Genomic DNA, 14,461 nt, shown 5'->3' with positions numbered 1-14,461 from the left:
AAATAATAAATTTGTTGATCTCAAAACCGCATACTCTTCCTATTTTACCATAGTACTTTCTTACGTGTTTATAGGTCTGTCTGCTCCACTGGCCACTGAACTCTTAAAATGCAAGAAATCGATCTTATTCAACATTGAGGCCTTAGGATCTGGTACATGGTCTGGCATGCAGCAAATGTCTGGTGAGTCAATGAATGAGCCCATGTATTGTTTGGTTCACTAAAATCCTATTGTTATTAACTACCATTTAAGAAATGCTTGTTTCATCAACATAACTAATAGGGAAAGAAGATTTGAACAATGTTTATGAGTTTTTAATGTAATTTTTATTGAGTTTTTGTATCTTAATTCATTAATATAAGAAATAAAGAATAATACTGGTATGCTTTATCCCCCAACATTATTCAAATTGGCTTTTTCCTTTCAATAAGATGCTTGGGATAAATTATTAATTTCTATTCTTCCAGAAAGGTCTATTCATTTTTCACACAATAACCTAAGCCTTAAATGTTTTATAAAAATGTTTTTTCATATAGTCTGTACACATTTGTGCAATCATATTATGACCCTTCAAAAACCAGTACTGGTAATCACGAAGTGATTTTTAAGGAATACAATAAAATCTGGAATGCTTTTTAAGAAGGCAAATGTATTCTTTTTAGCCTAAACTTACCTTAAAGATAAGCTTATCCTAAGAACAGGGGCATCCTACTAAATAAGTTCTACTTTACGGAATTAGCTATTATGAAACAAGTATACTAAATTGTCATACATTACAAAGGACAGCGAGCTTCTCACCATGGCAGAGCACCCAACTAAGTGTAGTCTATTTGTCCCAGTAGCCCCTCCAAACTCTGAGTACAAAATTGAAAGGAAAAAGTCAATGCTATGAGAATTAATGGATGGAAAGGAAATTATGAAGATTTTTAAGGTAGCTCAGAGAGAACCTTTTGGTGGAAGATGTTTGGTATAGAACTTTCATCATCAAAATACTATGGCTAATCTTTCATAAATATGGAGATCAGAGAGTATCAATTCAACCCTAGAAGTCAGTTAGATATACTCAGACATAATTCTTGTCTATGACCCTTCTGTCCAGCTATTATTTAGAAATTTCTTGGAGAATGATCTACTGATGGCACCACACAAATACATGAAGCAGTCATTCACTTGTCCAGCCGATAACGGAGCATATTTTATAAGCCAAGAGACTTAACATTATCTCAACTAGTTTTCATTATAAGTATTATCACCTCAATTTTTTTTTAAAGAAAGCACATGTGATAAAGAATCAAATAATATGGAAAGGTATGAAGTGCAAAGTGAATGCCCCCTATTACCCCTTCCTCAATCCCTCATCACTGCTTCCCCAATACAACTCTGGTTCCTAGTTTCTGGCCATTTATTTCTATAGACAGAAATATGCAAATTATATACACAATGAAATCCTACTAAAAATAATTCTCTGCATCTTTAAAAAATACTGTCGGGGCGCCTGGGTGGCTCAGTCATTAAGCATCTGCCTTCGGCTCAGGTCATGATCCCAGGGTCCTGGGATCAAGTCCTGCATCGGGCTCCCTGCTCTATGGGAAGCCTGCTTCTCCCTCTCCCACTCCCCCTGCTTGTGCTCCCTCTCTCGCTGTGTCTCTCTCTGTCAAATAAATAAAACCTTTACCAAAAAAATACTGTCATACTTCAGTATCTTGAAAAGATTTTCATAGTTCCACATAAATCCTATTTTTTTTTTAAAGATTTTATTTATTTATTTGAGAGAGAGAGAGCTCATGAGAGGGGGGAGGGTCAGAGGGAGAAGCAGACCCCCTGCTGAGCAGGAAGTCCCATGTGGGACTCGATCCCGGGACTCCAGGATCATGACCTGAGCCGAAGGCAGTCGCTTAACCAACTGAGCCACCCAGGCGCCCCCACATAAATCCTATTTTTAATGTCTGCAACATATAAGCTACTTCACTGTATAGGTGCACTTATTTAACCTCTGCCTCTATTATGTTTTTGTTTTTTGTTTTTTTTTTTTTTAAGAGCAGGAAATGGGGGACTGGAGGGCAGAAGGAGTGAAAGAATCTTAAGCAGGTTCCATGCCCAGTGCAGAGCTGGATGTGGGGCTCAATCTCATGACCTCAAGTGAAATAAAGAGTCAGATGCTTAAACCACTAAGCCACCCAGGTGCTCCCCCCCACCCCCATTTCCTTGTTTGGCTGTTACAAACAACACTGGATTACATTGCTGACTCAATGACCATGTGAATTTAAGTTCTGACAGATACTGCCAAATTGTTACCAAAGAGTTAATACAAATTTATACTCACCACAAATTTAAGAGAATGCCTGTTTCCCCCACATCTTCTTAGGACCCCTGCCTACTCTTAAAAATGCAGGAACTCAGTTTTTATTATGTGGGTTTTATCTACTGTTAGAAATTAAATGGGAAGTATTTACCTAAAAAGAAAAAACCCCATTTTTATGACAACTATAATTTCAACTGAGGTTCATAGATTAAGTAACCTAGTCAAAGCCAACAAAAAAAATTAGTGAAAACAGAGGTTTTAAAAAGATCTACAAAAAAATGTAAATGTCAGCCTTAATAGAAAACCCCTAGATTTTCCTATCTGCTCCAGCATTCAGTCTGTTACAGGATGCTGTTTTGCTTGAAGTATAGAAGAAAAGTGACCTCAGATGCAAATGTGTAGTTAGAAAAGGGAGGTGCACTTTAATAGCCCTTTCACATATTTGCAGGTACTCTTCTTTGATACCACACCAAAACCTGACAGTGGTATTTTCTAAAAGAACCATTGCAATGTAAAATCTGAAACCCTATCAAAACCCTTAATATAATGAAATTATATTAAAATCTATTAATTAAGCCACATCCATATTGTACTTTGAATGGATCTTTACCTGTGCAGGTAACCTCATGCACTGGTCATGTGGAAAATACCAGTACCTTAAATTAGGAAGATTTTCCAAATACTGTCTTATACAATATTCTAAAATCCCATTTATATCACTACCAATCTCTTCAGAAAAGTCTAAGTAATGAGTTCTCAAGCTCGTGGTGGAAGACACAAGTTTTCCAAAATTCAGAATATTGCAAAAAAGCTTCATTCCATCATTGTCAACAAATATTATTAGTTGTCTTCCTTGAAGTGATAAGTTCACATCATTAACTTTTGAGAAGATACCTGCCAAATACCATAACTATAATGTTAGTGATTCTTCCAAATAAAAATGGCATTACACGTCAAAACAGTGGCTAGTTCAGCTGGCAACTCAATAGCACAAGAACTTTTCAAGACCACAACTGTACTTCAAAGTGTAGCAAAACTGATTTATACAGACTTCCCGTTTCATCACACAAAATAGATCACACTGTATCCAAAGGCTGAAACTTAATAAAATTAGTAATTTTACTCCTTCATCAAGGACATTCTTATATTAAATTACATGTTTTTCTGCCAGTGTGTAATGAAAAAGACAATAATTACTATAAGTTCAACTTGGTTCCTTTATTTGTGCTAAGGCACCAATAGGTTTCCTACCATTGCTTTTGCACTACCAATGAAACTCAGTGAAAAAGAGAAATAAGGTCGTAACATTCTTGTAAAAATAGTTTTGACTTCACAGACTTCTTAAAAGGATCTTGGGGATCCCCAGGATTCTACAGACCATAGTTAGAAAACCGCTGCCTCTATCACCTCCACTTGGAAGGTGAGGAAACTGAGGTGCCAACAGTAGGTGATCCACCCAAAGACAAACGGTAAACAGCACAGCTAAAATTCAAACCCAGGCATTCGAACCTCAAGTTCTGGTCTCTGAGGACAGTGCAACTTAGGACATGGTTCTATCAGTTGCCAGTACTGTCACAAAGTTCTTTATACTAAAATGTCGCATTGGTCCTTGCTTTGCCCTCTCAGATTATAATATACATTGATTCATCAAGTATTTAGATCAACTATGAGCCAGAGACTCAGCCCCATGATGGGGATGCCAAAATGAATAAGGTATTGTCTTCACTTTCAAGGATTTCACCATCGACTGGGGAGACAAATGTATGAACCACTATCTGTAATTCAGTGTGATAAATGCCATAATAGTATTTGGAAGTATTTTGGAAGCACAGAAGAGTGATTAATTCTGCCCAAAGAAGGGAGAAGGGGGATCGGGGACTTACCAGCAGAAGTGCATTTTAGTTGGACTTGAAGGACAAAGACATGTCAGGATAGTCCTGCACATACCTGAATACAGTTCTTGTGTTTCCTGCGTAAGTTTCCACTACTTCGAATTAAGTATCTCTTGGCTCTCAGGAATATGAGGATAGGAAACCATCCCTGTATTATGGGAAAGGCCTTCTGAACATATGTATTGACCTTTCTTTTGCAAGTATATATTCACATTTGTTGACATTAACCTGTAATTGTGAGCCAAACAATTTTGTCTAATAGCCAGTTTATTCTAAATTACAATTAGGACCAAATGTGCAAACTGAAGAAGCTGTTCACAAAGTGCCCCAACCAGACCTTTTAGTCACCTTTTTTTCTAAGAGTGCAGCAAACTTTTTCTGCAATGGACCAAATAGTCAATATTTTACACTTTATGGGTCAGATGGTTTCTGACCCAACTATTCGGCTCTGCCCTTAGAGTGTGAAAGAAGCCTTAGACAAAATGTAAATGAATGGGCAAGGCAGTGTTCCATTAAAACATTATAAAATAGGCAGTGGGTCCCATATGACCCATAGGCCATCATCTGATGGTTGCTGCTGTAAGCCATGTTTCTGTTTGTATCCTCCTCCTCCCTACTGCATACTGGAAAGCACATTAGACTCAGAATTAGGAGAACTGGCTTTTAATTCTACTTGCTAAAAACCAGCTGTGTGAGCTTAATCCAAATGCTTCACCACTGTTACCTGTTTCTTGGTCAAATCAACTCTTTAGATTTTATGATCAGTAATGACCCTTACTAAAATCTGAAGTATCACTGCAAAGTAATTCTGTTTCCCCAGGTATTCCTAATTCATTACATCATGGAATCAAAAGAGTGACAGTGATAAAAAAAAAAAAAATGAACGTGGCCCTTGGTGATTTTAATAGAAATGTTCATCTCAAATGAAGAGGGGGCAGCTCTACTTCATGCTACAGAAGTCAAGTTCAAGTCTGAGGAAAACACTAATAAAACTGTCCAGGGGAAAACAACCCACCACCTAAAAATTTTTGGAAGTTTTAGCGAAGCAACTATGCTTGAAAGAACTGGGCAACGAGTGGAAAGCAGAAATTCAATGGGCATATTACTTCTTAAATGCTTGGAAGCAAAGATTAGAACCTAATTAAAATATTCTAGGTTGGAATGATCTCTCTGGTTCCTGGATTCTGACCAATTATCAATTCTGTGCCTTCTGAATTGTAAGTCTATAGAATTATTGCTAATAACAATGTTTAAGTAACATCACTAATCTCATATATTTGTATCACTATGGAGTTTACATCCTTACGTATTCTATCATTTGAGTTTCCTGACCCCATGAGACTGGCAAAGATAAATATTACCTTTTGGCAAATAAGAAAGCAGAAAATCGAAAGGCTGATTGTCTACCTAGAAGATTCTTGTCTTAATATCCTAAAAGGGGGAGGGGCTAGAGCTAAGCTCCCAAATCAGCTTAGAAAATGTAGACTGAACACTGAAAACAGCACCAAATATTTTGTACATCATCATCCCCTTTATATCCTAGGGGGAAGGAGAACTTGGGGGGAGTGGGATTTAACAACTTAACAGCTTCAAAGCACTTTAAATTTGGAAATAGTTGCCCAGCATTTCGCTTTAGCTGTTAGTGTTCAATTTACCTGGTTTTTCTGTTGTGCTTCAACCAAATGCTTTTTAAATACACCTCATAAAATGGACAAGGTGGGGGTGTATTCTATACTAAAATTCCACTGGTAAGGACTCTAAAAGTCACCTCCTTCAATGTGATTGGACTCATGGATAAAAGCCATATTCTTGTAAAAATAAAATATAAGCAGCTGTGAATAATTTAAGCTAAATGGCATGAATGGATTAATATTTTAACATTATACTTGCCTTCTATCGAAACACAACTTTGAACATAATAAATTTGGTTTTAAAATGGAAATCCTCAAAATTCTGAATTTTGTTCCTTCTTTTAATATGTATAATTAAATTCACCTTTGAAGGCTCCTGAAGGTTGTTGAGGGCAGAAGAAATGTATTTTTATTAAAATGAGTCCATCTGTGGGAGACCTACAAAGAGATTTGAGAAAGCAGCAACACAGGAGCTAAATCATACAAAGACCCAATCTATTCTGGATGAGGAAACTCTTCATCAGCTTGTTCCCTGGTGAAAAAGATACCATGGGGGAAACTACACTGGGGCAAATCACAGGTATGCTCGCTCTTCCATCCTCTCCCTCATCCTCCATTTTGTCCACAGACTGAATCAGGTTCCTTATTACTAACACCTCACATTACCTTGTGTGAGAAAAAAGATTAAAAAGAAACAGTTAGTGGTGTGCTTAGAAAGGAGAAATGTACGGTAGGTCTCCCACAGATGGACTCATTTTAATAAAAATACATTTCTTCTGCCCTCAACAACCTTCAGGAGCCTTCAAAGGTGAATTTAATTATACATATTAAAACTCCTACTTTTGTTTCGACAAAGTTGAGGGAATTCATGTGCTGACCGGGTACACAAACTTCAGAACTTTCTAGCAACAGAGGGCGAGGCTGCTTCACTTTCCTGTGGACGGCCTCCTTCTAGAACCTCAAATTCTCCAAGGCTGTGGATGGAAGAGACAGCATGTGGGACAATGGTGTATCTTACATGCGAGTTTGTTTCTAAAATCAGCCTATAAGGCAAAATGATCTAAAATCAAAAGATCCTTGAAGATCCCTTATATTTTCCTTAAAGCACAGCAGATACGGTTTTGCGACTATAACCTCGTACACATAAACAGAATGCACTAAATGCACAGTTTATAATAAAGGGCATCTTATAACAACAAAAAGCAACTGAAATATTTAAGTATTAAAATTACACTCAGTCCTGTGAGAGACGAATACCATGAGGCACGCAAAAATCCTTAAGAACGGAGACTAACTTGCTTTCATTGTTCTTAACATTAGACCCCTTCTCTCCTCTTTGTTCTCATTCTTTCTCTCATCCTGACTAGTTTTAGTTGAATTCAAGTAACCCTGGACACTGAGGTACCCCAAGGCATTCTGAGTCTTACACGTATGAGTTTTTTTTTTAATTGCTACCGTAACTAATTACCACAAATTTAAAACAACTCAGATCAAATATACACTTGAAACAACACAGATCTATTATCTTACAGTTCTGTAGATCAGAAGGTGGGAGGAGCTGCCGTCGGTTTCTCAAGGCTGAAATCAAGGTGCCAGCAGAAAAGGCTCTGGAGGAAAATCCATTTGAAAGCTCATTCAGTTGGCTGAGTTCAGTTCCACAGAGCTGGAGGACATGGTCTTTTATTTTTTGCTGGCTGAGTGCCAGCGGTCTTCCTAAGCTTCTAGAGGCTCCTAACCCCACTTTCTCCGTTTTTTAAAGCTAGTGACATTGGGTTGAGCCCCTCTCACGCTTCAAATCTCTGTCTTCCTCATCAACCAACTCTATCTGTGCTGCACACCCACCCCCCTCTGATTTGAAAGACTCATGTGATTATATTGGACCCACCTGGAAAAATCCAGGCAACTTGCCCTATTTTAAAGTCAACTAATTACTAACCTTCATTCAGTGTTCAAAGTGCTTCCATAGCAATTGCTAGGTGAGTCTTTGATTAAATAACACGAGGATGGGAGTCTTGGGAGGACACCTTCAGTATTCTGTCCCCCACACTGTGAGAACAAACTCTTGGTCTCTCACACATACTTTCTTACAGCTCCTAAAATATGTCACACATCTAGCCACAAGTTGCAGGCAGCCAAACTGGTAAATAAAAGTTTGTTTGCAAAATGAAGAAAACATGATGAGACATTACAAACATTTCAATAAAACCATAAAGAGTTTCAATACCAAGTGTAAAAATAAGCACACACTTAAGGAAGAATGCCCTGGCCTGACAAAGATACCACAGAGAAAGAGCCTGCAGAAGCTTCATTGTTCTCTGGACATTTGGGGGTCACTGATTTATTGAGAGGTGCCCAGGTGTTACTTCTTGCCAGGTGAAGTCTATCTAAAGTGCTTTGTGCTTTGAAACAAACAGCACTCTGAGTCTTGTTGAAGGCCTCACTGAAAGTCCCTAATTGAATCTAAAGATCTCAGCTGGAGTTTGAGACACTTGCTTCCGAACTGACTTAACTTCAAAATCAAACCTGTCATTCTTAGCCAGTATTTGCACTGTGCCGTCTCTATCCCGGCATATTCCCAGGTTTGGCTAAGTAACATCTGAGCAAAGGAAGCCATCCAAGAATGCAGGATGCCCAGTAGTTACTGTGTTCCTTGTCCTGTTGCCAGTGGTCAGAGGTTTGACCACTCTCTTCAGCAGACAAGTCAGCCTCCATTGTTTCACCGTCACTGGTGACGATTTGTAGCTTTCCTTGGTCTGGCTGCCACTGGTCAATTCAGAACATTGTGAAACCCAAGCCCTGTGCTGTGCAAACTGCTTCCCGGTCACCTGGAACTGAGTCTCTATCCTGTGGCCTGCAGTCAAGCCTGGACAGGGATTTCACAGAAATTTGACACTGTTAATGGTGAAAAGTTTGCTTTTTCACAAGTACCACCAGGCAACTTAGAATTCTTCATAGGGATTCTAGAAAGCAGAAATTACTAAACAGTAAGAGAGTGCGGCGGCGGGGGGGAGGCGGAATTCAAATGACACAACCATATGTAACATGGAGATAACTTTTTTTTTTTTGACCTGAGACACTAACTTTGGGTAACCAGGCCAGTAGGAGATAGGATTAGAGGAGCCTTTTCTGATCCTTCTAGTCCATTTCCTGATCTCTTTTCCTCTGTGAACTTTATAGATGATGTACAATGATCCTCAAACACAAGATGTAATCAAGACACCTCGAATGGCATTGCTTCTTATTTAACCCAAGGGCTGCAGAAAGTTTTTTTTTTTTTGCGTTGCTAACTCCCAGTAATGAGAGATATTCACTCCAGCGCAAGGAAAACAGGAGCTCTTAGAAGTGCTCTAGTCACTTAAGCTAAGTATCCTTAATTAAGTGTGTCCTGCCACCTAGGGGCATTCTTAGGCCACTTTGGGGCATATTAAAATTTTAGAGACTTCATAGGATATTCACTAAGGGAAAATAATAATATTAAATCTTCAGCTTTTTCAGAAGTTCAACTTTAGAAAGATCCTTTAAAGCAATGGCCATTTCTGTGCTTTTTTAATAAAATAACTTATGCATTATCCATTGTATTTTATGTTACAGAATGCCAAACAGACCCATGTGATACATTTCTTCTAGATTTCAATTGTAGCTAAAGAGTTGTTAATTAAGGTCTAGCCCCATCCCCATCTCTGGTTTTATTCAGCCAGCAAGGATTTTGTTCCAGTTTGGTTTTAGTTTGAATTCCTTTGGATGGGATGAAAAGAAGCTGTACCATTCTCTCTGGTTCACATTCAGCCTCTTCACTTATTTACCTACCAGCCTGGGCCCTGAGGGCCCCTGAATAAATATGGGAACTCTCTTTAGTTAAACAATGAGATCTAGATAAAGTATAATATTTTCTTTTTTGCTTTAGCTGCCAATAACTTCAGAGTTCAGTTTAGTGCTCATCTACATTAATAAATCCATTTGAAGTTGCTTCTAACTCCTTTCTCCTTATACTTTCCTTGTTCTGAATTTATTTCAAATTTTGTTTTATTATACTGCAATTTATTTTTAAAGCTTTCTCAAATCTTCTTTATAAATAAATAAATCTTACTTGTATTTTTATTTATTTATTTATTTTTAAAAATTTTTTTTTTTTAAGATTTTATTTATTTGCGAGAGAGAGAATGAGAGACAGAGAGCATGAGAGGGAGGAGGGTCAGAGGGAGAAGCAGACTCCCTGCTGAGCAGGGAGCCCGATGCGGGACTCGATCCCGGGACTCCAGGATCATGACCTGAGCCGAAGGCAGTCGCTTAACCAGCTGAGCCACCCAGGCGCCCTTACTTGTATTTTTAAAATAGGGGCTTATACAGAAATAGACCAGATATAGGTTTCTTGCTTTACTAGAGGCTGCTCCCTTTCCAAGCACAACTGTCTATATATATTAAGAAATGGCTGCTAGACATCAATCAGATCTTATCCATCATATTAAATCAGAAAGTTAAGTGGGGTTTAAGCCTACATACACATTACATACTGAAGGAGATCAGAACATGTTACACCAAAATACACTGCTTTGGCATATTGATTATTTTGAGCTGAAGACACTTAAGAGGCAGCAGATGCAGGAAGGGCTCTCTGACCTCCCCCTTTCTACCTAAAGGCACGTCAAGATTATCTCATGAGACACGTCCACTCTCTGTACCAGACAGAGAACATTCTTAACATTAGAAACTGGGAATCTTTGCCAAAATGGATCTATACAAAAACAAACAAACAAGCAAAAAACTATTAAAACAGCCCTTCTCTTTCATTACTTTTCCCCATACATTTCCCACAATTTACTGCCCCCACCCCAAATCCCTTTGTTTTGTCACTTCTCTGCAAATTTATCATCCTTTGATTGAAAAAAAAGTATGTAAGCTCTCAGTTCTAATTGCTTCTTTGAGTCTTCGTTTTTCTTATGAGGACTCTCCTGTGCCCATCAAAGTATTGAATAAAATTTGATGCTTTTTTCTTGTTGATCTGTCTTAGGTTAGTTTAATTCTCAGGCCCAGTCACAGAACCTAAGAGGACAGAAGGAAGATTTTCCTCCCCTACAACACACATATAAATTAGCCCAACTTAGTCCTGCAAGGAAGTGTCTAATCATTGTCCTTGCAACCAATCTGATTGACAACAGAATAGGAGACAAGTGCTGGAGGGAAGAAAGTTTTGTCTTCCTTCTAACTGTGTCACCAGTATAACATTTTGGGACAAAGAACTACAACTTTTGTCATTTAGTGTTTATTATATAATCAAAAACTTGTGAGTTCCAGCTAGTTTGAAGAAGAGAAAATTATAGCATGTGACAGCACATGGCATGGGCATGAAAGTAGACTAGGGTTGGGGCTTCCACCTGCTACAGGGAGAAACTGTAGAAATTAATAAAAACTTAACAGAAAGCACTAGAAGAATCTATTAGAGTCAGTTGTGGTGATCTTCTCAGAGATCCTGACGTTATGGAGCAAAGCAGACTTGGTTCCATGACATAAGTGCCTTTTGCCACCTGCCAGAAGGCCACATGCTTACTGTATAACCAGTCAGCCTCAAAGAACAGACTAGAGATCAACACTGAGAGCCATCTGTAGGGTGGGCTTCAGAGGGAAGCACTCACTTGGAAATTTATTCCTGGATATGGACATGTCATCTGGGCTCATAACGTCACCATAAGAGTAACTCAGGAAGGAATAAGTATGTAGGACAGGTAACGAATCACCTCCAACACTCAGAGAAGGAAAAGCATTTGCTTCACCAAAGAAACAGAATAAAAACAAAACAAATTCTTGTGGCAAAAGGCTCAAAAAGATAGGGCCCAGGGACCCATTTTAGGGAACACTGTGTAAGACTGTGCCTGGATAAGGGTAGTATAGTCATACTATACTATTGTTGTTTGCTGAAGAATAATGGTGTTTATTACTTGAGACCAAAGGTCTGGTCACCTACATTACCTGGGGTATGGCAGACCTTTTTATAGACTGTAAAAATTTTTGTCCTTAGAAGTCTCAGATTATCAAACAAAGACTCTTAGAAAAATGCCAAGAAGTTAAGTGTCTCTGGCTCATCAACCTGTTCTCCCCAAACATGTAGAGAACCTTGGGGCTAAGAACAACCAGAAACTGAAGAAAATGACCAGGGGTAGCAAAGCTAGAAAAATTAAGCTATTCAGCTATAAATTTCTAATTATTTCTCCAATTGACATCCTTGCCTTTGTTCCTAAAGACAGTTTTCTGCTAAACTTAGTAGCTGTTTTTCTTTTCCTAAATCTTTTTTTCCCCTTTCTTTGTGAATTCAACTGGATAGGAATGAGATCTATGATTTTTGCATATATGAAACTGTATTTAATAAATGCTAAATAATAGAAGATTAGAATTTTTTAATAACCCTGTTTATTATTCTCATGATCTATTTTCTCTTGTTCTTATCTTTAACAAATCTTTCTTTAAATGATCACATTGAGGGGTTGCTATCTACCCTGATGGGTCATTGACTTTGTAGAGCATGGCATATGCTGAATTGAACACTGTAATTACATTTAGACCCAAGGCAACACCCAATTGTTCATTCTCATGTGAATCTGGAAGCACCTACAAATGACATATGTTAATGAATTACAGATCTTGTGGTGAGTTAATAGGATAACAAATCTCAGTCAGTATTGCATAAATTGGGGCGGGGAGAAGCTGAGCTCTTTGTAAACATATGACCTGGTGGGATGGAATTCCTCTAGAAGCAGCTAAGAAATGATAAAGCTGAGTTAATATCAGTCCCTGTATTCTCATTGTTCTGTCAACCTACTCGATTCATATGTTCCAGCTGGTTGTTTCCCCAAATTTCTCTGAGGGTAAGGCCTGATTTTACAAGTATTGTTGTAATTTGGGGAGAGGGGGCATACCCATAAACACACATGGCAAAATTCTCTCATGCATCATGAATTATTAAAGATCCCCTTAAAAGCCTCTGTGACACTAGGCCTTCTGTTTACTGCCCTTGTGTTTCAGGTGGCTGATATGGTATAATGAGACATACAGTGTTAATGGAATTCTATTTTTATTTTTATCAATCAAATTGGAAACAAATGGAAGAGACTGACAACATCCAGTACTAGCAAGGGTAACTAGGGAGGCAGGGAAACTCTCACTCACTGCTAATGGCCGTATTTACCACCACCACCTTTCTGGAAAGTGATATGGTAATATACACTACAATTTAAAGGTAGAAGTACCTTTTGAATCAGGCATCTCAGGTTGGGAGGTTTTTTTGTACATATTTATAGGCACATACATAAGGATTCAGGTACAAAGTTGTTTACTCCAGTATTGTTAGTAGTGGCAAAAAACTGGAAACAACCTGAATGTTCACAGTAGAGGAATGATTAAATATGATACATCTACATGGAATATTATATAGCTATTAAAAAGAATGAATTAGGGGCGCCTGGGTGGCTCAGTCGTTAAGCGTCTGCCTTCGGCTCAGGTCAGGATCTCCAGGGTCCTGGGATAGAGCCCCGCATCGGGCTCCCTGCTCCACAGGAAGCCTGCTTCTCCCTCTCCCACTCCCCCTGCTTGTGTTCCCTCTCTTGCTGTGTCTCTCTCTATCAAATAAGTCAATAAAATCTTAAAAAAAAAGAATGAATTAGATCTACAGGTATGAGCATCAGGAGAATGTCTGTGATACATTGTATAAAGACAAGCAAGTTACAGAATATATGTATAGTATCCTTACAGTTTAGGATGGGGAGGGAGAACGGGGGGAAGGAGGAAAGGGTGGAGAGTAAGGGGGGTGCGAAGGAAAGAGGTTAAGTGTAGGGAAAATGTAAAAATCTATTTATGTGTGTGTCTATTTTTATATGAGCCGAGAGAAGGAATGCTATCCTGCAGGTAACCATCTAACAGGGGGTATTCAGAGGAATAACACAGTAGGAGGGAAGGTGAAGTTCTTTCTTAATACAGATCTGTAGGGTATGATTCGGTTACAAAAACATGGATAACCTTTGTTGTCTTTGTTGAAAAATGGCAGTAATATAATCTGAAAAAGACAGACTGATGTAGACCATATAGGGACCCCCAACTACTTCTTGAGAAGGAACCAGTTTTTAGTTCAGTGAAGCTTTAAGATGGCTGGACTAGAGTTGAGGGTGAAGACTAAAAGGGGCTTTCTTTTCCAGCAGGAAGACCAGCATGGTCTGGACATGAAAAGGCCTGGAACGACTGGCAAATGAGTCTTCAATTTCTACCTGTAAATTCCAATTTATAGCTTACAGAAGACTCTTCCTGACAGGCCAGCAGACCATGTAAGACCATGCTGCTTCTGGGCCTAGACTAGGGACACCCAGATTGTTTTTGCCCAATAAATCCCTGAGATAATTAAATGCCACTATTCTTGCAGAACAACCCTTGGCTTCAGATATATGCTCATTGTCTTAGGCAGAAATAGTAGTTAGAATTTTTAATAGACTAGTTCTTTGCCCCTTAAATAATCACGTATAGTCAGTGGCTATCTGGGCCTTTAATCATATATTCCTAGAGTTTCTTTGAACATGCATTCCAAATAAATGTAAATTTATTTATAACCAATATATATGTTCTACCATCAATCAATAATTGAAGTAGGCTCCACACCA

At 38.4% G+C, this 14,461-nt stretch overlaps 1 protein-coding gene across 6 annotated transcripts in view; it reads right to left on the bottom strand.

Moving 5' to 3' along the window:
- The window catches only part of IMMP2L (inner mitochondrial membrane peptidase subunit 2), a 750,329-nt gene that overhangs the window by 137,650 nt on the left and 598,218 nt on the right, over positions 1-14,461 (bottom strand). The window contains exon 6 of one of the 6 annotated variants that reach the window (XM_081800245.1): positions 7,356-7,432. The exons of the other annotated variants lie outside the window; for them this stretch is intronic. Coding sequence (XP_081656371.1) covers positions 7,367-7,432 — 66 coding nt within the window. The 3' untranslated portion in view covers positions 7,356-7,366. The remainder of the gene's footprint in view (positions 1-7,355; positions 7,433-14,461) is intronic. 6 annotated transcript variants of the gene reach the window in all.

This window comes from Leptonychotes weddellii, chromosome 12 (genome assembly GCF_054177405.1).
Source record: "Leptonychotes weddellii isolate Sample4059 chromosome 12, ASM5417740v2, whole genome shotgun sequence".
NCBI lineage: Eukaryota > Metazoa > Chordata > Mammalia > Carnivora > Phocidae > Leptonychotes > Leptonychotes weddellii.
This window is presented reverse-complemented; position numbering and strand designations above follow the sequence as displayed.